This window comes from Heterocephalus glaber, unplaced genomic scaffold (assembly GCF_053883595.1).
Source record: "Heterocephalus glaber isolate CG9 unplaced genomic scaffold, H.glaber_assembly_v1.0 deba00001608, whole genome shotgun sequence".
Classification (NCBI taxonomy): Eukaryota; Metazoa; Chordata; class Mammalia; order Rodentia; family Bathyergidae; genus Heterocephalus; species Heterocephalus glaber.
The window spans coordinates 5,048,026-5,074,183 of NW_028258379.1; the positions used below are offsets into that span (position 1 = coordinate 5,048,026).

A 26,158-nucleotide genomic window follows, 5' to 3' on the forward strand; every position below is an offset into this window, starting at 1 on the left:
TGGATGTTTTTCAGACCTCACCCTCAAAAGCAATGGAACCATCCTCCATTAGATACTGAGCTCCTACTAAAGTGAGGGATATTGCTTAGGTCCACCTGAACTCTGTGCTTTAATTTTGTGTGGCCTTGGTGCTGGTTTTTGTTTTGATGATTCACTGTGATTGCCTGAAACCAATCTGAAAAAGGACTCCCACTGTGCTGTTGTTGATTCTCTAGAAATGGGAAGAATTTGATGAAAACTATGCATCCCTTGAAAAGGACCTGGAGATTCTTGTCTCTGCATTTCCTTCTGTGAGTTTGGTGGAAGAAACAGAAGAAAGAGTAGTGGAGAGGATTTCATTGTACCAGGTATTTTGCTTCCTGATCTAAATCATCAAAGGCATGGTCTAGCAGCACTTAGAATTTTGTTTTGACTGAGTTGCTTTATTATTTTTTTTTTGTACCGGGGATTGAACTCAGGACCTTGCACTTTCGAGGCAGGCAGCAGAACCACTGAGCTAAATCCCCGGCCCTGAGTTGCTTGATTTTGAAGCTGAATGATTTGAATTGGAATAAAGTATTGCAGGTTGTAGGGGGGAAGGGTTTAAGCAAGATGTGTCATACACATTGAAACCCCCCCAAAAGTGTGAAACTAGAGGGGACAGTGGAGGATTAGAAAGAATCAAAGTATGTTATTTGCATGCACAAATCTGTCAAACTGAAACCAATTCGTCTGTGTAATTAATTTTTTTTCTTCTTTCAGTACCAGGGTTTGAACTCAGGACCTTGAGCTTGCAAGGCGGGCACAGCACTACTGAGCTAAATCCCCTGCCCTGTGTAACTTTTTTTTTTTTTTTTTTGCTATCGGGGATCAAACTCCAGTCCTTGCACTTGCACAGCAGGCAGCAAAACCACTGAGCTAAATCCCCAGCCTGTGTAACTAATTTTTAAAAAGCAAAGAAAACAAGTGAAATGTTTATCACACTACTCAGTGGTAGGCACATTCAGGGAGATTACAGATTTGCATAAACCTGTGTCTGGCTTTGGTTGAAGACCTTGATTTGGCTCTGGCTCCTTACTAATCAGTTTTATGACCTTCCTGCATGCAGATAAGCCAGTTCCACCCTTCTCTGGAAGTGGACTTCAGTTCACCATTAGTATGGCAACAAGCTGTAAATGGAAAGAACTTCATAAACTGTTAGCCTCTTACTGCTTTACTGACGTCCTGAGTAGACATAGCCTATGAAACAGACAAAATCTGTTACCTGCTCCCAGCATCATAAAAGACTCTAAACTTTAAAACTCTTCTGTGTCACTTTTAATCTTGTTAATATCCAAGTTTTTGTGCCTCCAGTGTCAATGCCATAGAAATAAGACCTTAATATGGTTTTCAAGTGGCATTGAGAAGATGAGCAAGGTAAAAACAAATTTTAAATCTTCTCAACAGAAATTTAAAAGTAGTTAGTTTTCATTTTAGAATACTGTAGACACAATCAAAATCTGGGTTATAGGGTAGAGGTAGTTATCTTTGTTTTGTTTCGTTTTTTAAATCTTGAGACAGGGTCTCCCTCAGTTGTGCAGGCGACCCTTGAACTTGTGATCCTCCTGCCTCCACCTCCCAAGTAGCTGTGATTGTAGGCCTGAGTACCATACCTGGCCCCAACTACCAATTTTAAAACTTCAAAAACAGGTTTATTGCCTGAATAGAATGCATGGAAAAATGAAAGGCAGAATATATGGCAGGACCTTGGTATTCCTTGGGACATGTCAACCCCCTGTAAGGAACACTTGCCAGAGGCTGGAACCCTGCTTTATACTCTCTTGGTGCCCCAGAGACCTATACTAGGTAGATCCGAGCGTTCTAGGTGGGGAGAGGATGTTGGTCTAGGGATACAGAATGCAGTTGAAAACAGCACTTTAAGCCTCATTGTATTAAGAAACAATCTAATATTAGCTAACCTAATATGAACATATTTCCCTCACATCCCATAAAATATGGGTATGGCTCTATTAAATTTGAGTCTTTTTTAAAAGAATCATTTTTTTCTAAGACTTAAAAAAAAAAAGTACCATACTAAATTAAGAGAGATCAGGTCGGGGATTTAGCTCAGTGGTTCCGCCGCCTGCCTCCCAAGTGCAAGGTCCCGAGTTCGATCTCTGGTACCAAAAAAACAAAAAACTCTTCCTAGGGCCGGGGATTTAGCTCAGTGGTTCTGGCACCTGCCTCGAAAGTGCAGGGATCCAAGTTCGATCTCTGTACCAAAAAAAATTAAGAGACATCCCACAAAGCCCTCGTCACAAGGCCATTCTGTGGAGAGGTTGGTGTGTGTGAGTGGCGTGGTCACCCTCACCAGTGGACACCTGTGTCTTAGCCGTGTGCCGGAGCTGCTGGCCACCACTTGGCGTGGGACCCGCACAGTCAGTCCCCCATTTGTAAAAGGGAGGAATTAATCTTCTCACAGACATTCTAAAGATGAAGTGGTTTAGAAAGCCTTGATCTAAATGTAAGGCTGGGAAGACCAGAACTTTTCTTTTTTTAAATTGATCTTAAACACTTTTGTCCCAGCGTTTAGTATGTTCAGGCAAGAGAGAAGAGAACAAACAAGAGTGGTTAAAGGGAGCTGGGATTTTTGGTAATTTGTGAAAAGGTTTAAGTTCTTTGGAAGACAGCAGAAGTTCTATTTTGTTAATTTATTTTTAAAGATGAAACAGCAGTCAGGATAAGTGGCCATAGTCGCACCCAGCTGTGGAAGATAATCGCCTTCAGACAGAGGGCGCTGGGGGGGGGGTCGTGTGTTTTCAATTTTGAAGAAGTTTATTCTCTTCATAAAGTGGGTTTAGTAATACGCTGTGTGTTTTAATTTATTCCTTTAAAGTTCTCTTCCTTTCTCCTTACCGAATCCTTACATTCAGAAGACTTAGGACATGATTATTTTCCCTTAGAATTTTCATCTTGCAGATACTGGAAAACCCCTTTCCTGTTCATCTCCTTCATGTCTAGGCTGCAGTGTCCTTGGGGACCAGGAGAGCAGGAATGAGGAATGCTGGTGGGGTCTGCAGTGAGGGAGGACTGGGGAAGGCAGGCTGAGAGCACAGGCCCCTCAGGAGCAGGCCTGTGACTGCTGGGTCCAGTGGGCTGCCACCTGGGGACGCTCCATCTTCCAAGCAGTTTTCTGGAGGCACTGGAAATCCTGATTTTCTGTATGATTTTCAAAATAATATTTAGGTCAAACAAAACCTGTCTGAAAGCCAAGCAGGGTAACATGTGCCTATAGTTCCAGCTACTCGGGAGACAAGAGACCCCCTTGAGTGCGGGTATTGAAGGCCAGTGTGGGCAGTGCTGCAGGAGCTCATCTGAAAGGAAGGAGAGAGGGAAAGAGAGAATGATCAAGCCTACCAGCTTAGGGTTTTTTTGTTCGTTTGTTTTGTTTTGTTTTTTTAGATGATAGAATTAATTATTAGATCTAAATCTGCATATTTGAGCTGAGGATGTAGCCCAGTGGTAGAATGCTCACCTAGCGTGCACAAGGCCCTAGGTTCAATCCCAGCATTGGAGGAAAAAAAAGGAAACACAAAAAAAGTGGGAAAAAAAGTGAATCTGTGGATTTTGGTTCCTTGTGCACATGCGGCAAGTCTGTGGAGTTGGGTCTGTTCTGTAGAAATGCGTTCGCCAGACCCTCTTGTGAAAGGTGATCAGTAAACTGTCAATCATGTCTCTCCAGTGAGTCTACAGTCTTGGAAAGGGGGAAAGTATCAGTATTTCTTCCATAGCCTGTAATGTATGTTTTTTATTTTCCTTAAATTCTTTTATTGGTACATTTTTGTTATACAATACATTTACATTTATCATTGGGTGCTTGTACCTGTACATGATGTATCTTGGTTCTTATTTTTTTCCCCATTACCTGTGCACCCTTCACCCCCACCATCCTTCCCTATTTACATAGACTTCGTTCATTTTTTTTCTTTTCTCATAATTTTTCCTTTCTCTCCTTTCCTTTCCCCATCTCCTCCCACCACCCCTACCCCTTTGGACCTTTTCTTCCTATTTCAAATTATCAATTATTTGTTTTAATCATTTTAATCCTTATTTACACTTTCTGTTTCTCACACTAGAGAAACTATTTAGTATTTACACGTGTGTCCTATTTATTTCACTTATGAGTATGGCCACAATATGCGTCCATTTAGCTATAAATGTCTGTAGCTTCTCGTTCTTTATGGCTGAGTAGTACTCCATTTTACAAAAAAAAACCACATCTTCTTTATCCAGTTTCCAGTTGATGGGCACTTGGGCTGTTTCCAAACTTAGCTATTACGAACTGTGCTGCTATAAACATGGGTGCACATATATCCCTGTGGTATGATTCCTTTAATTCTTTTGAGAAGATCCCCAGCAGGGGAATAGCTGGGTCAAATGGTGTAACGTATGTTTTTAAAGCACGTACTTGTGAATAGATTGGCAGATTTTATTCTCTTTTAAATAACTCACCCCGTGGCTCTTACTAGCAAATAAAAAGGAACATTGAAGGAAAGCATGCCCGGCTGTACCAAACCCTGAGTGAAGGCAGACAGCTGGCGGTGTGTGTGAGCTGTCCAGAGCTGGAGGGCCAGATTGCCCGGCTAGAGGAGCAAGGGCTGGCACTGAACAAGAAGTCTGACCACGAGCTCCACCGGCTGCAAACGCTGCTCAAGCATCTGCTCAGGTATAGTGCCTGAGGATGGACTAGCTTGCATTTTGCTGTGGAGAAGACCTCAAAGGAATTCTGTAGTCACCTAAATTTTACATGCAGTCTACAGGTTTCTTGTGTTCTCATCAACAATCTAAAGCTGTTGCATCTCCTTCTGGGTCAAATGGGATCCAATATTGGGCTCTGCTACTGGTTTGCTAGACCCAGAATAATATAGAGTAAATTTGCTAGAAATATTTACATATTTCTACAAAAAGCTAGGAGTTGTGCTAGAGATTTAGCTCAGTGGTTCCACTGCCTGCCTCGCAAGCACAAGGACCGGAGTTTGATCCCTGGTACCAAAAAAAAAAAAAAAAAAACAGTGTAACAACTAGGAGTTGTATTTGAAATAACTTACAAGTTACCTTTATACTGGGATATTGCAGTTTTCCTACCCTCTTCCTAAAGTTTCAAAATTTGAACAAAATTAAATGATTTGAACCAACAGAATCATTTGAGAAAGTCTTTTGAATTCTTCAGAGGGTTTGTTTTGCTCAGTTGGTGTAACACTGAACCATTGGAAGATGGTAGAAAAACAGATGTTTAAGCCCTCTTCTCATCTTGGAAGGCTAGCTGCCTAAAGTTATAACCTGACGTTATGAAAGGGCAGCACTGTGTTTGGATATTTTCATCAGATAAATGTCACTGTTTTTTGAATAATAAGGCTAGTCAACACAAGAAAATATACATCAAAGTAAGAAGAAAATATGCTAGTGGTGTATGTCACCAGAGGACAATTGTAATCTTCCTCTCTCCTGCTTTGCCCCTATTAGTTATAACAGGGATTCGGATGAGTTAACCAAGTGGTTGGAATCTTCTCAGCAAACTCTGAATTACTGGAAAGAACAGTCCCTCAATGTGTCTCAGGACTTGGATACCATCAGAAGCAACATAAAGAAATTTTTTGTAAGTTACAATAGGATATGTTTAGATCAAGGTCAGTCAGCGAGAAGGCTGCCTGAGAATCTCCGTCCCCTTTGCTCTCCAGTGTGTAACTCATGTCTGGAGTAGTACCTGACAGGAGAGAAACTGTGGGAGGGAGGGAATGTATTCATTTACTATGTTCAGGTTTGCCTTCTAACCAGTTGTTCTGACTGTATTTAAATTTCAAACGTTTGAAATCTTTTAAACCATTTCCTTTAGGAATTTTCAAAGGAAGTTGATGAAAAGTCCTCCCTGAAGACTGCAGTTGTGAGTACTGGGAACCAACTTCTTCACCTCAAAGAAGCAGACACCGCGACGCTTCGTGCTTCTTTAGCCCAGTTTGAACAAAAATGGACACTACTCATCACACAGCTTCCAGATATTCAGGAAAAGCTTCACCAGGTAAGTGTTGAAAGACCCCGCATTTGATTAGCATTCACTTAGTAGCTCACAACTCTTTTAAAATTATTTTTCTGACTCAATAATTTTCATTGACACCACCTATCTTTCCCTGGCACCACTGAATACAGGTCTTAATTACTGGACTCTCTTCCAATGAGATCTTTCTTAAGAGAGAAATCAGGCTTAATTACTTTATTTCTCAGTTTATCTGTGCCACTGTCTCAGTTTATATGAAGGTCTTTATCATTGTTTTGGGGTCATTTATTCTAAGCTTGTATTCTGGGTTTGTTTTTCGTGGGTAACCTGCATAATTATGTAGCAGGACCTCTTATCAAACCAGATATCATCTTTCTCGATGCCCTGATTCATTTTTGTTAACTGCAGGTAATTAAATGAAAATCATTTTGTCCTTGCAGCTTCAGATGGAGAAATTGCCATCTCGTAACGCAATCACAGAAATGATTAGCTGGATGAACAGTGTGGAACATCAAATGGCAGATGAAGAATCTGTGCACTCTCCAAGTTCTGCATCTCAAGTGAAAGGACTTCTTCAGAAGCTCAAGGTAAATGCTAGGAGCTGAGGTCTTTTTATTAAACAAGAAGGCAGATCACAATGAGGAGGGGAAATGCTGAACCAAGAGACATGTGGGATATAATTCAGAAAATCTAATTCTGAGGGTAGGACATGGAGTGGGGGATGATTCTGGAGACATGAACTAGTTGACTTGGTTTTATTCCACTTACACCCCTTTAGTAGCACCCACCACCATGGGACAGTACAAGCTTTTCGTGAACCCAGGGCCCCCTGTCTCCCCAACCTCATCTCTTCATACCCCCATGTAAACTCCGTGCAGGCGAGATGGCTGTGGGTCCCCCTCCCACATTGAGAGCTCTTCCTCCTCGTGCTCCCATGCAGGCTGCAGTGCCACTGCTACTGGCAGCTGTAGAAGTCCTCCTTGGTGTTCGTCAAGCTTCACCTCAAGTCCTCCTCACTAACAAATCCACCCTGGTTTTTCCAGTAGGCTTAGCTGACTGCTCGACTAGATGTCTCCATGATGCCGTTGCTAGTTTCTGTCACCCAGTATAGTAATCATTTGTTTGCTCAGCTGTCTCTCCACCTTGACAGCTTTTTTTTTTTTTTTTTTTGGTACCGGGGATGGAACTCGGGTCCTTGAGCTTGCCCAGCAGGCGGCGAAACCACTGAGCTAAATCCCCGGCCCTTGACAGCTCTTTGATAGTAGGCGCTGTCCTTCACCTCCCCCCAAATAGCCCAGTGTCTCACCACAGCAAATGTTAATAAATGTTCTTTCAGGATAAGGAAGAAAAGCTCATGTCCTTCTACAAATAGTATGACTGTAGCCTCCTCCATGATTTTTAATTTCAAGTCGTTTTAATTAATATTGAACAAGGAACACGCAACCATTTATTGTATGCTGGGCAGTGTGTTGGCCACTGGGAATACAGAGCTGAACGAAGAACCCAGCCATTTGCTGTCAAACACCTGAAGGCTGATGGAGCTAATCTCTGACAGGCAGAAGATGAATGGCTTATTCACCAAGTATGATAGTAGAGGAAGGTATTTTTATATACCATCACTGCCTAGTCTTTAAAAAGGATACCCCAGCTCCAGTAACCTAGCATGTACCATGTAGTTCCCCTGAAAGTCTCCATAGAAGGTTCCAGAACTTTCCTGGATAAAGCCCAAAAGGTGACAGGCTTCATAGCCCTGGGTGGGCTTAGATGGCTGTAGAGTTCCACACCATTCAGACTGCCTGGAGAGGCCTAGACTCTTCCCCATCAGAAGCTGCCTAAATTGACAGACGTCCTCAAAGTGTCCTGGCTTTCCTGGAAAATCTTCTTTTTCCTATACTGTGGTCCCCATAAGTCTCAGGATGCCCCAGAATCCAGCTTTGCTCTCAGGCAGCCTCTCACAGGAACCATCTGTCAGAACCAGCACTCTGATGTCCTCAGCTGACAGCAGCCACATATACAGGGGTCCCTTGGACTTTCCACTCTGTCTCAAAACAGCCTGTCTCTGTGTTCCCAGGAATGTGTCATTCACAAAAAGAATCTCAGTCCCATAAAGCAGCCTCTTGATGGGTTTGGAGGGGATGGAAGGTAACTCAAGTGTCCCCAGGGTTAATGGATGGGAGTGGGGCACCCCCTAGAGGACAACTAAGGGAGAACTGTTCAGGCTTTGGGTGTTTAATTTTGCTTGTTTGTGTGTTCTAGGAGTTTAGAATGGAATTGGACTATAAACAATGGATAGTTGACTTTGTTAACCAGTCACTACTTCAGTTAAGCACCTGTGATGTAGAAAGCAAGCGCTATGAAAGGACGGAGTTTGCAGAGCACCTGGGGGAGATGAACTGCCAATGGCACCGAGTACACGGAACCCTGAATCGAAAGGTGGGCTCAGGGCCATAGTTGCATGGTTTGGACCTTGCAAAATACCACTTTCCAAGAAGATGTTCAGATAGTTGATTCACAATCATAGCTCTTTTATAAATCCTGTGTTTCAGCGTCTTCCACAGGCACATACAACAGAGTATGACAATAATTCTTCTACGTCTGTTGAGATTTCTTAGTGGGAAATTGATTTAGACAAGTGAAGAAAAGACATTGTATTTAAGAATATGTTGAGTTTCATCTCAGGCTACTGAAAGTACAGAGCTTTTGACATTTTCTGTGAGAGCACATGTTCAAAAAGGGGCAAAGCTATTTCGGCTTTGAAGTGATTGTGAAAAGGAAGGAAAGCGCATATGACTTCGGTAGCTTTTTCACTTCATGATCCTCAGAAAAGATGAAAAAAATTATTACTGAAAGATATTTACATATTATTTATATTGGTAGTAACAAATTATTGATCTCTGTGTAAAGAATGCGTACAAATAGATTTGCGCAATCAAGATTCAAGTACATAGATGGACAAATAACAAGAGCAGACAGCCCAAATAGCTCAGTTATCATGTTGCTCATATTGTAGTAGTTTGAATACTCCTTTGGAAAGCACTGGGAAAATGTAAACCATGCAGATCATCTTATCCCCACCCCACAATCCAACTGTTAGGTATTTATTTTAAAACAACCCTTCCAAAATGAAAAGGTATACATAAAGTGTTCAATGTTGTTTATACTTACAAAAATGTACACTAGCTTAATTTCTAACTTTAAGGGAATAACTAATCAAATGATACTATGTCTAGCTGCATGTGGTGGTCCATACCTGTTATCCCAGCACTTGGGAGGCTGAGGCAGGAGGGTTGTCACAAGTTCAGGGCCAGCCTGGGCTACACAATGAGTTCAAGGCCAGCCTGAACTACATAGCAGGACCCTGTCTCAAAAAAACAAAGCAAAACCAAAAAATGATACTATGTTCATTTGATAAGCTATTGGGCAGTCTTTTAAAACTCATAACAGCATATGTGACAACAGTGCGTGCTTACAGCATATAAAAAACTTCATATATACTGTGACTATTACCTAATAAAAATTGTATTAGATGTGAGAAGAATCATGGAATTAAAAACTGATTATTACATTGATGAACAATTTGTGATATTGTTAGTACTGATGGAAAATTTTAAGCAACTCTAATGAAGAGAGTCAGGGGAAAGAAAATTTCTTTAAGCTGCACTTGTATTAATAGAGGATGTGGTGAAAACATTGAAGGTTAGCGACATCATTTTATTTTTGTAAAGCTATTATGAAATTCTAAAATAGCAGCTGTCTCAGCAGATTAGCTTTCACTTAAAATTTGAGTTTTTTTAAATGTTTTTTTAAAAAGAAGAATTATAAATCCTACTTGCTGACTTAATCTTGATTCTAAAATTACCAGTCTATTTATGCAAGATATTAAAAATTTGGAAAGAAGAAAACTTACCATTTTCAAAATACCCTATTATGCCATTTACATTTTTTAAGCATTGGGGTTTAAAGTAAGACTTTTTTTTGTCCTATTTTTATTTACCACTTACAGATACAACATTTAGAACAACTTTTGGAAAGCATCATTGAGCATGAAAACAAGATAAAAATTTTGAATAACTGGTTGGAGGCACAAGAAGAGAGACTGAAAACTTTACAAAAACCTGCCAGCGTGATCTCCATTGAAAAGCAGCTCCTGGACTGTCGGGTGAGGAGTAGACAGTGACCGTCACATACCACATGGTGCGGTTGGACTCCGAGGTCCCCATGCTTGCCCCGAGAAGAGGGATGGGTGCTAGAGTGTTTGGAGACTCCTTCACCCCACCCTACATGTATAGTTGTGTGTTGCTTAGTGACAGGATTGTGTCCTGAGAGAGGCATCCTTAGGCAATTGTGTCCCACAGAGAAGAATACTTTTGTACCACAGGGGATCCATACGCAACCCCAGGTGAGCCAACCACTGCACACCCGGGCTACATGGCACTGCTGTCTTGTGAAAGGTGTGACCGCACTTGATTCCTTAGAGAAACTAGCTCATTGTCCCTGGGTTTTACACAATTGCAAAGTGCTGTTTTATATCATAATGAGAAGGTATTTTCCTGGTCATTGCTTCTCTTAAGTGATACAAATATTAGTTACTCCCAAGGGAAAAAATATTCACAGAGAATTTTGATTTAGGTGCTTCCCAATTTTGGTGTTCTTTATGACTTTGCCCAATGCTGGCAAAATTTCTCTGAATTTTCCATTATTTTTGGTATTTCATTCTGTGTTTCACTGGAGGAATATAATTTTCTTCTGCTTGTTGGGTCTTACGTTTTAACGGACCTCTTGTCCCTTGGTCCAGTGTCCAAGGAGCATTTGGGTGTGTGAGTATGGTCTGTTTGCCAGGTCCCATGGCCCTGGAGACAGCCCCTCCCCTATGGCCTGGTCCTCCCGCAGCGCTGCCTGAGGGGCAACTCACTCCCATCCAGGTACCGTAGCTGTCACTGTCACCGAGGCTGCAGACATCACGTGCTGTGCTGCTTCCACACCTACTAATGAGCACAGACGCTTGTTGCTGTCGGGGCTGGGAAGTCATGTCAGACCCCAGTTCTGTTGAGATGCAGACAGGATAGCACCGGACATAAAATGAGAGCAACGCATGACCACTGTCTCAGGGCTTTCTGGTGGTCATGTCCCATCCTGGCTGCCCACTGCCCATCCCCACTTGGTGTTCTTAAGCCACCTGGTGGACAGCGTCCTTCCTTCATGGAAGCTTAAGTTCCTCTGCCGCTGGTGCCCATCCTCTCCAGAGGTAGCTTTCGAGCTTGCCTCTCTCTCCCCGCAGGAACTCGTTAGGTCTCCCAGTTGCTCCCGCTGTGTAGTTGGTCCACACTGGCACAGGCCTACCCGACGCCAGCAGCCTTTCATCTGCTTCCAGGACCTGACCTCTTTCCCTCGGATGCCTTCACACTGCCTCAGAGTGACACTTCTGAAATGCGGAAGGTCATTGAAAAATCCTTCACTGTCTGCACGTTGCCTGCAGAGTGAAGTTCAGATGTTTTAGAATGGCATTCTGGGCCCTCCTTGACCTCCCCTCCCCTACAGGTTGCAGACAGACCATTACAGCCTCTAAGCTAAGCATGTCTGTGCCATTCCCAGCCTTTTGCTTCGTCTTGATAAATGCTAGCTGTGGAATACGTTTGAGTCGGTTAAATCCCCCCCACCCCAGCAAGTTGTAATTAAGCAGATCCCAGAGCTGGTGTGGCTCATGGTGGAACATTTGCCTACCATGCACAAAACCCTGGGTTTGATTCCCCACTCTGGTAGGACCAAGGAAAGACAAAGGTCTGCCATCTGTGGAAACTTATTAGCAAACAACTAAGACAGTGAGTGTACTGTGAGATCAGCGAAGCCCAGCTCTCTCTGCTCTTTGGTCTACTGTCAGCAGTGCGCTGGTGCAAGGCAGATATATCGCTGCTCCAGAAGCAGTCTGTTATCTTTGTGGTCACATTAGGCAACTAGAATTTTTGGAGGTTAGACTGGATATGAAATTACACAGGGAGCCAGGCATAGTGGTGCCTGCTTGTAATGCTAGCACCCTGGAAGGCCGAGGCAGGAGGATGACAAGTTTAAGGCCGATCTGGGTAATTCAGTGTCTTAGTGAGACCCTGTCTCAAAATAAAACAAATGAATAAATAAAAAGGGCTGGAATGTAGCTCAGTGCAAAGGCCCTGGATTCAATCTTCGGTTCCAGAAAAAAACCAAAACACAGAGCAAGGTAAAGCGGCTGTACTCTAGTGATGGAAGGATTGGAGTTTATGAAGCACTAAGTCAGGACTGAAACATTCTGTGGGAAGAGGCCAAGTTTTACACATCCTAATTATCCAGGAAAACTGTAGTTCACTAGAATGGTGAGGTTTGAGATGACATTATTAATCTCTCAAGTCTACGGGCTGGGGATTTAGCTCAGTGGTTCTGGCGCCTGCCCCACAAGCACAAGGTTCTGAGTTCGATCCCCAGTACATAAAATAAAAATAAAATTTAAAAAAATTTTTTTGAAAGTCTAATACTGCTATGCTGTAAGCAACCAGAGCTGACAGAAGTTCATTCACAGTCATTCAGAGGAATTTAGATGTTTTTGAAACGTTTAACACATTTCCTCACAGAAGAGATGAAAGTGAGGGAGGACTTTGAAATTCTAGTGGATCTTTATAATTAGCAAAGGATTTCTATATTCCACCCTATTTTATGTCTAGAACATAAACTGAGATTTAAGGTAAGATGAATTACTTTACTAGTGAGGTAGGAGTTGAGAAATTTTAAAAGCTGTAGCAGATCTGAGGAAGCAAGGTCCAGCTGCAGGACCACTGGGTTATACCCATGTTATTCTGAGGAGAAAAACACAGAAGAATTTTTTCCTTGCATGTATGTTTTCATGGGCTATTACTACCGTGGTTATTCTTTACACTTTTTTTGCAGTTTTATGTGTATGTTATTTTCCTCTAACTCTACTAAATAGGCTTTTTTCCACCAGTTGTCATGTTATAGAGCAGTGATGGCGAACCTTTTAGAGATTTCAGTGATACAAACAGCCCGGTGTGACACACATGCCATAGGTTCACCACCACTGATATACAGGAAATATGACAACTTATTGTCATAGAAGTGTTTTTAAAAATCCTTAGTTAAGGGGCGAGGATTTAGCTCAGTGGTTCTGGTGCCTGCCTCAAAAGCGCAAGGTCCAGAGTTCAATCCCCTCCATACCAAAAAAACAAAACAAAACAAACAAACAAAAATCCTTAGTTAAGCCTTCATGGAAGACTATTTTATGAACTCAAAGGAAGGGAATGATTCCTTATTGTTAGAGTGTTTTAGGCTATAACTTTGCAAAGGAAAAAGTGAGCTTCAGATTGGTGATAAAGGACAGTGGGCGAGGCTGTCAGATATGATTGACACAAGGAACAGAAGTGCTTGCTAGCAGGGGCTGCTGCAGAGCAGTTCGCTTGCTGGGTGCTTTTACAACCCAGCTATGACAAGAAAACCACAGAAACCTGCTGCATGTGAGCTCCCTAGATGTACACCATGTGGGGCTGCTGTCATGGTGAGAGGTTTTCCAGTAATGCTCACATGGCCCTGCCCTTCGAGGGAAGAGGGCACACGGTGGTAGGTTCCTCCCTCTCCATCGCTGGCCGCCCAGTCCTGCTCCCAACTGTAGTCCTCGGTTTCTTAAGGAACTTGTTTCTTTCCCTCTTGTTTCCACTCTTCAGTCCAGGACATCCCTGATGTTCATTGATTTAAAGTCTGACTTCTGTATTTCAAGAGTCCCCTCTGGGATGTGATGGTTTTGCAGGCATGGATGTCGGTGCCACACTGTGAGGTAAATGCAGGCACAGACGTGGCCGCCTGCCCAGTGAGCCGCACCTTCTTCTTTCCTTGTGGAAAGGCAACCGCCTTTTTTCCTCGTGGACCCCTAGTGATTCTTCTGATGGATTATGTGTTTTAGAAAGCTGAATTTTTTTGGGGGGGGGGGGTACCGGGGATTGAACTCGGGACCTTGCGCTTGTGAGGCAGGCGGCAGAACCACTGAGCTAAATCCCTGGCTGTGAATTTCCTGTTAAAAAAAAAAAAAAAAAAAGTCTTCAAGGGAGAAAGATGCAGGAGACCACAATTCACACACTGTGCGTGCTAAAGGAAGTGAGCATAAATATTCTGTCGCATGCTGATAGTTCTTGAACAGTTTTTTTTTTAAAGACTAGATGTGTAGCTGAGCGGCACCATGCATGTTCAGTATGCACAAGGCCTTGGGTTCGATCTCCAGCATGACAAAAAAAAAAAAAAAAAAAGAAGGAAAAGTGTAGGCATTTTCCAAACTGGATCCCAGCCCAGCCTTGAGCTGTGCCTGTCAGCCTTCCCCTGTGAGGCCTGGCAGGTCTGCTGCTGGCCTCCTGCACTTCATCTCTGTCTTAAGATTGCTGTCCCGTGGTCTCCTTTCTAGTGAAGGACTCCTGTGGGTTTCTGGAAAATTTGTAGGGAAAGACTGGAGTAGGTTAAGGTTGCCTTTTATGAGTGAATTAGTACAAAGAGGTACAAAAGGATGCTAAAGCTGTTACTGTCTGAACCACCAGTTTCTATGACCTGTCATTCTGTGATGCTTTATGGAAGGTTTCCAAGCACCTCCTGCTTGTGGTTTCTTCGGGGCTCTAAGCTGCACACAGCATGGGGTATTGTCACCCTTTGCCAGATGACAGGGACTTGGGGGTGTGATGACTTAGGCCTGTGTAAACAGCCAGCCCAGGGCAATGTGTGTCAGGACCTGCTGTGCTGGACTCTACTCTATCATGAGGAAAACGACATGTTGCTTAGAGTCTCCTAAAATAAAAAGCCATGGGATATAAAATCAAATGAAGATTGTATTATGATTAAAGTGTCTTTCTTTGCTCTAACACTGTAATTATATACTCCAGCAGTGTTTCTTTTTCACTTGAAAAGAGTAAACGCCAGTCTCCTGCACCTTATTGTTTTGTAATACTGTGCATTGAAAACCTTTTCCACCTGCCATTCCAGGACATAGAAAATCAACTCGAAATTAAATCCAAAGCCCTGGAGGAGCTGAAACAAAGCTACCCAGCTTTGGAGAGTGGGGCCATGCCATTGTTGGAAGATCCAGCATCTGGAGTCGATGGGTTGTTCCAAAAGAGGAGCAGTGTGATGGATCAGGTAATAGGACTCCTTTGAAGTATTCTGTTTCTCTTCACAAAATCTTCTTTTATGTGTTGTTGTTATTGTTCTTTAATTGTGGAGACTTGCTCCGTACCAAAAACTGAAAAGTTGCTGAGGAAAGTATTGAAGTGGAGAGAAACATTTCAAATCCCATTTTATTTGCTGAAGAATTCAAGGCAAAGCCACCACTCCCGCCGCCATCACTGACAGGCAGGAAACCCACTCAGTTATCTTTGTTGTGTCTGCTGTACTCACACAGACGTAAATGCCCCCGTGTGCCCAGCCCAGCAGTGTCTAGTGGTGTTTCCTGGCCAGATATGCAGAGCAGCTCCAGAGGAGCAGCTCCAATTCCCCGTGCAAGGGTGAGTGCTCTGTGGTCCTGTGTCACATAGTCCTCGTGAGCCAGGAGTGTGGTCAGCCCAGGATCTGCCCCAGAGGCGGGGACACAGCTCAGCGGTGAGGAGAATGTGCAGAGGAAAAGGGCAGGCAAGCCACCTGGATCTTACGAAAGGCACATCAAAGTTGCCAGGACGGTGCCCAGAGGGAGGGGGAACAGCATCTCCAGACATTGCAACCTGCATTTCCGCACAACAAAGAGTGAAAATTCTACTAACCAACTGCACGGCCTCCTCACTGTGGCCTGCTTGTCATCTACCAAAGCCTGCTTTCAGCCATTTGTTCCAAGGGGCATTGAGAATAAACTGTATGGATGAAATCCACAGGCAATGTCCATCCTCACTTCTTCCCGGACTCCAGCTATTTGGGCATTTGTTAGACATGTGTGAATCGCTATGCTCACTAAATAGGAGTAAGATAAGCAGGATAATCAGTGAGTTTCCAGGCAATGGGAAGAGTGCACATGAACAGATAATTGCAAGAGTTACAGTATAATGAAAATATAGAGGGGAAATTGAGATTATGCATGTGAAAAACCATGAAGATTGCCGGGGGTTTAGCTCAGTGGTCCTGCCGCCTGCCTCACAAGCACAAGGTCCCAAGTTCGATCCCCGGTACCAAAAAAAAAAAAAAAAAAAAATCATGCAGATAGTAATGTCATAAGGTTAGACATATAGATACGTCAGATAGAATTGAGAGTCCAGAAATAAACCACTGTACTGGATGTGGTGGCACATGCCGCTCTGGGAAGCTGAAGCAGGATTGCAAGTTCAAGCCCAGCCTGAGCAACTTTGTGACTTAGAAAGACCCTGTCTCAAAATAAAAAATGGGTTAGGCATGTAACCTAGTGCAAAGGTTCAGTCCCTCCCATACTGGAAAAAGAAAAAAACGCAGCTAGAAAATAATGTTCTATTTCCTCAAATGGTTAAATAAAGATGTGGTAGATTAACTAACGGTCAGCTTGGAATGCCCCGCAGAAATGAATCCGTGGGGGTGGAAGACCCACTTGAGAATTGTTGCAAATGGCTTAAAAGAACAACTGGAAGATTGTATGCTGATGATTTTTCTGGAGAATCTTGCCCCAGTTGGTTTACCTGATAAGAACTTGGCTGTTCTGGTCTGAGGAGGAGCTCTGGTCCTTGCTGTCACCAGGGATGGCTGCTGTTCTCTTCAGGGGAATTCTGGTCTTCGCCTTGAGCATTACCTCCTGGCTCCAGTGCAGATCCCTCAGCCTGATGGCACAGACCCTTCACCCCACCAGCACAGGCTTTGTAGCTTCCACCACTGGCCCTTGGGCCTTCCCCATGCAGATCCTTTATATGGACTTGCATGAGACATGGCCGTGGGCTCTAGGCCTCTGGCTGGATTCATGGAGGACACTGTCTTGGGCTTTCGGCCTTTAGCTGGATTTGTGTGGGACATTGCCATGGGATCCAGGCCCTCATCTGGATTTTTTTGGCTCTCTAGCATGTGGACAGATCTCTTGCACTCCTCTGCATTTGACTTTTTAAATGAATATTAGAAAATAATCCTGCAAATTATGTATCCTACATTAAATCGATTCCCTTGCAAACCCTGACTACAACTAAATAGTTACCATTTGACTCAATAATTCCACTCCTACATAGATAACCCAAAAGAAATTAAAACATTCACTCCAGAAACTTATACATTAATGATTATAGCAACATAATTCGTAATAGCCAAAAAGTAGAAACAGGCCATTGTCCATCAACCTATGAATGTATCAGTAAACTACAGTGTATACCCATGAAATGTTATACGTCCATACTAGGAAAGAAGTACCAATATATTACAGAACACCAGTGTCTTTAAAGACATTATGCTAAGTGAAAGAAACTGTTCACAAAAAGGTGTGTTTCCATTTATGTGAAATAACCCAGCATAGACAAATCTATAAAGACAGAAAGTAGATTAGTGGTGGCAGAAGAAGAGTGCTGCTAATGCATGTAGGATTTCTTTTGGAGTGGAAAAAAAAATTCTAAAGTTGGTTATGGAGATTGCACACTTCAAGTAGGTGCATTGCCTAGTGTATGAATTATATCTCAGTAAAGAGTTGTTTTTAAAATGTAGAGAGTATGAGCATAGATTGTCCATCCCTAAACTGCCAAGAGTCAGTGACCACTGAGCTCTGCCTCCGTCCTTTAGCATGATGTTTTCAAGATCAGTGTTGTCATATGTGCGCAATTCAGTTCTTTGTACGACTCAGTCGTATTCCATTGTATGGATATACCACATTTAGTTTATCCATTCATCAGCTGATGACATTCAGGTTATTTCCATTTGTAGGCTATCGTGAACTGTGCTGCTATAAACATTTGTATTCAGGTTTTTCTATGAACATATGCTTGGGCTTTCAGTACTCTTAGGTAGATATCCATCAATATAATTGTTAGTCATTTGGTAACTAACTTTTTGAAGAACCATCAACCTTTTCCATATCCTTAATTATCTGAATTCTTTATTATAGCAAAATCAAAGTGGTATGAAGTAGCTTTGATTTACATTTCCCCAATGATTATGGATATCAGGCATCTTTCCATGTCTTCTTGGTTATTTGTACATTTTCTTTGGAGAAGTGTCTATCCCAATTCTTTGCCCATTCTTTAATTTAATTGTCTTTTTTTTTTCTTTCAGGCAGGGGCTCTTTATGTAGTCCAGGCTGACCTTGAACTCACTGTATCCCAGGCTGGCCTCCAACTTGAAGTGATCTTCCTGTCTCAGCCTCCAGAGTGCTGAGATTACAGGCATGCACCACCACACTGGGCTAATTTGGTTGTCTTTTGTTCTTGAGTTGTTAAATGTACTTCACATATTATTGATCAGATCAGAGTTCATTCTCAATAGATAACTAAATGTTTACTTCTTTTTATCATTATCAGAATATACTGATGGAAAATATGCCTTTTGTAGTACTTTGCTCTTGCCCATCATTTTGGTAGTCATGCTTCTCTGCAGTCTGCTTACTTTGTAAGCGTGCCAGGCGACACAGGTCCCATGTTACATTTATGATGCCTTGCAGTTTTCAGAGCATTTTAATGACACTATTTTTTTCCATTTATTAATCTTTGCTTTGTGGATAAAGACACCAACTCTAAGCTGGGCCCAGTGGTGCAGGGGCCTATAATCCCAGTACTCTGGGAAATGAGGTAGAGGGATCACAAATTCTAGCACAACCTGGGCAACTTAGCAACTTCATGAAACCTGGTCTCAAAATAAAAAGTAGAAAGAGCTGGGGAAGCCAGACAAGGTGGTGCATACCTGTAATCCCAACACTTGAGAAACTGAGGCAGGAGGATTGCCCTGAGTTCAAGGCCAGCCCAGGCTACATAATGAATTCAAGGCTAGCCTGGGCTGCATAATGAGACCCTGTCTCAAAAAAAGAAAAGAAAGAACCAAGGATGTAGCTCAGGGTGTCAGTGTGAATGCCCTGGTTCAATCCCAACACTGGGGGAACCCCCTCTTGGATTAAATAATTTTCCAGGCCTGAAAGCCAACAGAGTATAGCTATACTGCACTCCTGTTCTACCACTCGCCCTATGTTCTTTCCCTGGGCTTCGCTCCCCAGGCCCAGCTCTTCTAGTGCTGACCCTTCTGACCCCAGGGTTCTTTTCCTTTCACCCATTCTGGAACATGGCCTTCTCCGGGAATTGGATTCCTGACTTCCGTTCCTAGCTGCAGTAAGTTGCTGAAAACCTCCGGTGCCTGCCATCGAGATGCCGGGATCGGGTACATGGTTGGCTCTGGGAGGAGACAGCTGCCAAGCCACGTCTTCTGATCAGTCTGTCTCCACTTTTCACACAGGTCGGCCAGCTCAGAGCCTCCATGCAGTTGGTGCTGGTGGACTGGAAGACCTACGACCAGCTCTACGAGGAGGTGAATATGATGGTGATCCGCTTCAGGTACGGCATGGAACACAGCAAGCCAGGGGCTCTGTCGCTGGAGGCCTTGGAGCGCCAGGTGCAGAACCTGCAGGTGAGTTAACAGCTCAGCACAGGGTGTCATGGCTCATTATGTGTATTTGATGTAGGTATTTTTGTTTTTACTTGGACTGGGGCTGTTTGTTTTGCAGTACTGGGCATTGAACCTAGGACCATCCTCAGCCCTTTTTATTTTGAGACAGGGTCTCCCTAAGTCCCTAAGTAACCCAGGCTGGTCTTGAACTTGCATCATCCTATCTCAGCCTCTCAGAGTGCTAGGATAACAGATGCATGCCACTAGCTTGGTTCTGTTTTCAATTTACATTTCAACTTCAAGGAAGGAAGGAATGCCTTCTCAATTGCTTTCTCCCCATTCCTGATGGTTTCTCACCGTCCTGTACAGTCTGTGTGTGTGTTATCTGTGTAGCAGTGATTGCTGAGAATCTGCTGCCTGAGTTGGAGGTCACCAGGCCACCTGAAACTATCCTTCTTGATCTCTTCTCTTAGTGTCTTCAAGATGAAGCTGAGAGCAGTGAGGGGAGTTGGGAGAAACTGCAGGAGGTCATCAGCAGACTCAAAGAGTCCTGCCCCTCAGTTGCTGAAATAATCGAAGAGAAATGCCAGGACACTCATGCAAGGTGTGCTTTAAGATCCAGTTGGATCACAGACCAGATAACTTGATGTTAGGCCTTGTGAGGTCTTTTTTTTTTTTTTTGGTACCAGGGATCGAACTCAGGACCTTGCATTTGCCAGGCAGGTGCTGTATTGTGAGGTCTTCTTAACCCTCTAAGATGACTGCTTCCTTATTATTCTGCTCTCCAAGCTCACATGTCATTCACAGTCACAAGGGCTAGTCCCCAGCTCATGTGGTGTTGGGGATGACGATGTAGAAACACCTTAGTTACAGTGTGGCACCTACAGAAGTCACTCTCAGCACGAGGGCTGTCTCAGGACATCAGGATCAGATGCAGAAGCTCGCTAGACGGGGGGCCAGATGTGCGGTCCACTGGGGCCATCATACGTTGGAAATACTGTAAGGTGCTTAAAAAGCAGGTATTAAATCGACTCTTGGCAAGGTCATCTGTGGGGTTGGGCCACACTCATTGCAGGCTCTTGAGTGAGTGGGGCAGGAAAGTTGGCCTGAGGCTGATTTGCTCAAGGAGTGGCATATGGGAGTGTTTGCATCCAACCTTCTTCCAGCACTGAGCCAGGACTGAAGGAGGAACAGCAAATCATGCACCCCCAGTGGTGTCCTCAGGTCCCAATCCAGTGACTACTGGAGGAGTGGGAGGGGAAGGGGGAGAAGGAACAAAAATCTGCCTGACTCCATGTACAGATCAGAGCCACCATCAAGACATGAGGTAGCCAGTGGCTGCTGAGGGAATTCAGGTCACTGTTGCACATATGACAGACTGTTCACAGACCATATATTCAGCCACTTAAAATAAGATTTTCTCATTTTTTATTAATGAATGGGATATATTTTAAAATTAAATGGGGAAGAAACAAGCTTCGACAGTGTATATATGGAGTAAAGCTGTTCCCTTTATTTGTACTTTTACATTTTGTTTTTATAATTATAAAACAAATTTTATTTGACATGAAAACAACTTAAATAAGACCTATCTAAAGATAGGTCCATTAGGCATACAATTCAGCACTTTCTCCACACTGCACCTAAGAGACATTCCTAATATTTCCAGCCAATCACAAGTTTTGTCATTTTTGCTATACATTATAAATCAAGTAAATAGCCTAATGTGGATGTTTTTATATAGTGGTGATGCTATTAATTTTAAAAGCATTTGACAGTGTCTTCTTAATAATCCACCCACTATTAACTTCCTGATAGAGTTGTGCACTGTTGCTATAAAGGAAAGTGTGGAATGAGGGTTCTGTTGCTTGTGTTGTGCTGCCAGGTGGTCCCAGGTGAACCGAGACCTTGCAGACCAGCTGCAGAAGGCCCAGAGCCTGCTCCAGCTCTGGAAGGCCTATCACAGCGCCCACACAGAAGTCGCAGCCAGGCTGGAGCAGCAGGAAGCCAAGTTTCAACAGCTTGCAAAAATCAACACGTCCAGAAACAACCTGGCAGAGATCTTGCCGCTGGCCCTACAGGACATACAGGTGGGTACAAAGCCCCTTGGGAAATCTGGACCCATGTCAGACAGAACCAGGGGGCAACAACCATACCTTGGGATGAAACAGACCCCAGGGAGAAGTCAGTCAGGACAGGTGTCCTGCACAAGCTGTGTAGGACGTGGGCCAGGTGGGATGGTGGGGCTGGGAGGAGCAGGCGGCACCTCAGACATCAAGTCCAGGCAGCAGCTGGGTCAGGGGGACCCGACACCACCTTGTTCCAAGTCCACACTTTCACTCTAGCAGTTATCTGTAAAGAAAAGGCCTCATACAGCCTCTGAAATAAAAGCAAAATTGTCTTGTCTAAGTGGACTCATCTAAGAATGATAGTTGAATCTCTTGCCTTAGAAATAATCATGGACTTGATGCTATATTTGTATGACTTTTCCGTGGACTTAGTGATTTTTTAGATTGTATTTAAAAGCAGTACAGTTTCCTCTGCAATTGTTTTTCCTACTATTAAGAAATGCCAGAAATTGAATGCTTTTTAGTATGAAACTTGTTGACCAGATATATTTTGTCTTTTATGATACTATAGGTCAAATAAAAAAGGGCTAACCAATTTAATATAAGAGACAAGAATCCAACTGATCTGTATTATAATCACCATCCCTAACCTGTTTAAAAACAAAACAAAAATCTAGAAATTTCACACACACAGTATTATCAGGATAACCTCAGTCAGCCTGATTGAAATTTTAGTCTCTGCAAATGAATCCATTTACATGGGAAAGTCTAAGGCAGGAGACAGAGTTGCACAGTTTTTGAAATGGTATAAAAAGCAGATGTTGTTTTCAGTAACGGAGATTAAACTCAGGGCCTTCACACTGAGCTACAGCCTCACTCTTTTTTATTTTTTATTTATTTTAAGGCAGGGTCTCGATAAGTCACTAAGTTGCCCGGGCTGGGCTCTAACTTGCAATCTTCGTGCTTCAGACTCTCAGAGCGCTGGGAAAAGGAGTTCCCTGAAGGGTTAGATACAGTAATTAGAAATGTAAGCACATGAGCCCTCCTAGGTGGTCTCCCACCTCTCCAAACTAGGAGCCTCAGCTCTATTGAGCAGTAGTCAGTTTTAGCTCAGAACTGACAAATTTCAGAACTGCACCCGTGATGTATCATTTGAAGAAAGTTTTTTTCACTTGTTTAAAATAAATGTAATAAAAACCATATCCATAAGTTCAGGGCAGAAATTCTCCTAGATGTTGATGGAGTGGCAGGACACGGAATTCTCTTATGAATGAAGGAAGCATTTGTGACTGCTCTTTCCTTTTCAGGAGCTGCAGCAGGATGTGCAAAAGACCAAAGAAGCCTTGCTCCAAAATTCCACCCTGCTGGATCGGCTCCCACAACCTGCAGAGTCCACTGCCCCTTTGCTCTTTTCTGGGCAGCTGCATGCCCTCCAGAGAGCTGCTTATTTGGAAAAGATGCTGCTTATGAAAGCAAATGAATTTAAGGTTGCTCTTACTTTTCCACTAAAGTGTAGTCTTACCATTTGCACACTGCCCTGCAGCCCTTGGATTCTAGGAAGTGACTGAGCTGGAGGGGGTGGCACCTTTGGGAGCCTGCAGAATGAAATGGCCAGAACATGTGTGGCTCTGCCTCTGATCACATGGGCACTGGGCAGACCTTAAGCCACCATTGTTCTTTATTGAGCATTTGGGATAAGAAGTGATATATTTCATACCCTGTACAGATCTCAATTATTTGGATTGCCAAGTAGGATAACTGAATCATAGAAGAAGCTACTTAGAGCATGGCCATTTATTGTATTCTGTATTCACTTTGTGAAAAGCTCTCAGTGTGGGAGCTGTGAGGCATAGAGCTCCAGTATCTCAGTATCAGCAGAAAGAAAATGACTTAACTTGCAGTACCCAGGGAGCACAGTACTCACTGGCGTTCCTCCTCCGTGTGGTGAACCGTTCACCCAGGAAGGCTCAGAGGCACAGTGGGGAAACTTGGGTCTTCAAATAATTGTGTCTGAATTTTTGAGATAGTAACAAACTGTTGTGGGTTGAATTCTTACCGGCACCCAAGGCTGTTTGTCATATGTGCTCATGAAAATTGTTTCTAATGAGAATGTGTCTCTTTCTAGCTTATTCTTTCACAGTTTAAGGAGTTTGGAGAGCAGCTGGAATCTTTACAGGATCTTATTATACACAAGGAAGAAAATTTGGATAAAATTTACCAGCTAGAAAAAGAAGAAAATCCTGACTCATTCCTGGTATTGGCAATATTTGTCTTTCCGAAGGACTTAGACTCAGCATAGATTAAAAATAAGCTAACTACTGTTGCACTGTCGAATCTGTTTGCATCCTAATTAACTGTTGAATAAATTCTTCTAAGGTCTAGAAAAGTAAAACCTAGGGATCTATTTTAGTAATATGTCATAGTAACTTGTAGATCTTTAAATCTTGAGGTCATTACTGATTAACTTCAGTGAACCAGACTAATCCAGGGATTGGCTCTTGTGATTAATTGAATCTGGTTAGTTGAAGATGAAGTATAAAATATTTTCATTAAAATCATGATTTTCCCCTTTTTATTACCTTCATAAGTTCCATGTAACATAAACAGATGAGCGAATTTAAGAATTCTACCATTTGCAATTCCTCCAAGAATTGATAATCGTAATCTAGATCAGGAGTCAGCAAGTTATTGCATGTTATCCAAATCCAAGTTCACCTGCTGTTACTGGAAATAGTTTTATTCCAACCCAGCCATGTCCTTCCATTTACACATTCTCCTGAGAGTTTTCTTGCTTCAAGGGCTGAGGTGAATCATTGCTACTGAGACCATATGGCCCAAAAAAGCCTAAAATATTTATGACCTGGCCTTCTACAGGAGCTGTTTACTGACCCTGACCTAAGACTATGACAGCAGAGTTATATAGCGATAATGTCGACATTGCAAAAGATGTTTGTTTAACATATCGTTGACCTTGAGGCTTCCCTGGAATATCTTTTAAAAATAAAATTTTGATGTTTTTGCTTTCTTGTGATTTCACATTCTACCAAAATATGGCTAGAATGTTTTCTTATAGTTTAAGTACCATCTTTTATTAGAGTTACATTAAGGATCAAATTTTTATTTGATCTACAAACAGGCCATACAAACTATGGAAGGTCAAGTTATTGACAGACTATATAAGACTTACAGGTCTAATATTGATCTTTTTTTTTTTTTTTTTGAGGAACTAGGAATTGAACTCAGGACCTTGAGCCTACCAGGCAGGCACGGTGCCACTGAGCTACATTCCTGGCCCTATTGGTTTTTTTCTTTAAGCCTATATTTAATCTTGTCAAGTCTTCAATCCCTTCCTGCTTTCTAGACTGTGTTGGTGCTGCAGGTGAGCAGCCTGCTATCCTGGGTCAGACTCAGCCTTGAGAGCCGAGATCAGGCCCAGTTCTAGTGCTGGCTCGTTCCTGGCAGGCAAGTCATTTACCTGTTCAGACCCCAGTTTCCCCTCATCCTTGAGGTGAAGAGGCGCTTTCATCATGTGGGTATCTTCCTAGCATCCAAAATCCTGGATTTTTATTCATTTATTTATTTTTGAATAGAATCACGTGCTGGCACTGGCAGCCCTGTCACCGGACATTGAACGTCTGAATGAAGTCAGCCTCAGGCTCCCCCTCAGTGACGTGGCCATGAAGACCTTACAGGACATGAACCGGCAGTGGACACGGGCCATGGCCAAGGCGCTGGACCGCTGCAGGTGTGCGAATCCCTCTCTGCTGTGGCTTCAGCTGAGGCCAAACGAGCCACTCAGGCTCTGCAGTGTCTTTATTCCATGGCTCTGTTTTGTTTTTAAACCTTCATAGTGAGCTTCAGGGAATCGGACTCAATGAGCAATTTCTTCGTTATTGTGAAAAGTGGGTCCACCTCTTGGAGAGGCTAGAAGAGGCGCTTGGAGTGAAGATTGCCGACAGCCTTCTGGCTCTCCGGGAGCAGCAGAAAACGTATGAGGTAAACCTGTGCTCGGTTTCACCTGGAGCCCCTCACCTTGGGGCTGGAGTCAGGGAACATCGTATTTAAATAAAAAAACATGGAGCACCTGACCCTCTCTAACTGCAGAATGTGTGTGTTTAAGCAGATCCAGTTCTCAGTTGATCAGTTTTTAAATACTCGCACAATTGTAAGTTTTAACATTTTGTTCTGCTCTGTTAGTAATGGCACTCATAGGTTCTGCAGTACATGGAAGCGTCTAGCACAACATTGCTTCTACAGAAAGCAAACATTAGACCATGCTGCCAAGAGACTGTTAAACTACCTTAGCTCATGTTTGCCTTTTCACCGATTCAGTCTCTGTAGTCTATCTCAGGTAGAGTGATAAGTGCAGCCTTAAATGATTTACAGAGGAGTTTCTACCACACTTTTGCTGGTATATATTCATATTACTCCTAGTGGCCAGGTGTGGCAGTGCACACCTATAATCCCAGCACTCTGGGAGGCTGAGACAGAAGGATTCCAAGTCCTAGCCCAGCCAGAGCAACTCAGCAAATTAACAAGACCTGCTTTCAAAATT

At 43.0% G+C, this 26,158-nt stretch overlaps 1 protein-coding gene across 8 annotated transcripts in view; it reads left to right on the plus strand.

Moving 5' to 3' along the window:
* Positions 1–26,158, plus strand: part of Syne2 (spectrin repeat containing nuclear envelope protein 2) — a 335,155-nt gene that overhangs the window by 244,749 nt on the left and 64,248 nt on the right. For 7 of the 8 annotated variants that reach the window (XM_013067744.3, XM_021247771.2, XM_087195248.1 and 4 more), the window contains 15 exons: positions 216–347; positions 4,488–4,684; positions 5,482–5,614; positions 5,852–6,034; positions 6,451–6,597; positions 8,267–8,443; positions 10,014–10,169; positions 15,008–15,160; positions 19,385–19,555; positions 20,008–20,138; positions 21,420–21,624; positions 22,911–23,090; positions 23,729–23,857; positions 25,194–25,348; positions 25,455–25,599. In XM_013067744.3, the coding sequence (XP_012923198.2) occupies positions 216–347; positions 4,488–4,684; positions 5,482–5,614; positions 5,852–6,034; positions 6,451–6,597; positions 8,267–8,443; positions 10,014–10,169; positions 15,008–15,160; positions 19,385–19,555; positions 20,008–20,138; positions 21,420–21,624; positions 22,911–23,090; positions 23,729–23,857; positions 25,194–25,348; positions 25,455–25,599 (2,394 nt within the window). Of the gene's footprint in view, positions 1–215; positions 348–4,487; positions 4,685–5,481; positions 5,615–5,851; positions 6,035–6,450; positions 6,598–8,131; positions 8,153–8,266; positions 8,444–10,013; positions 10,170–15,007; positions 15,161–19,384; positions 19,556–20,007; positions 20,139–21,419; positions 21,625–22,910; positions 23,091–23,728; positions 23,858–25,193; positions 25,349–25,454; positions 25,600–26,158 lie in introns of those variants that run through there. The other variant, XM_087195251.1, reaches the window with a different exon arrangement.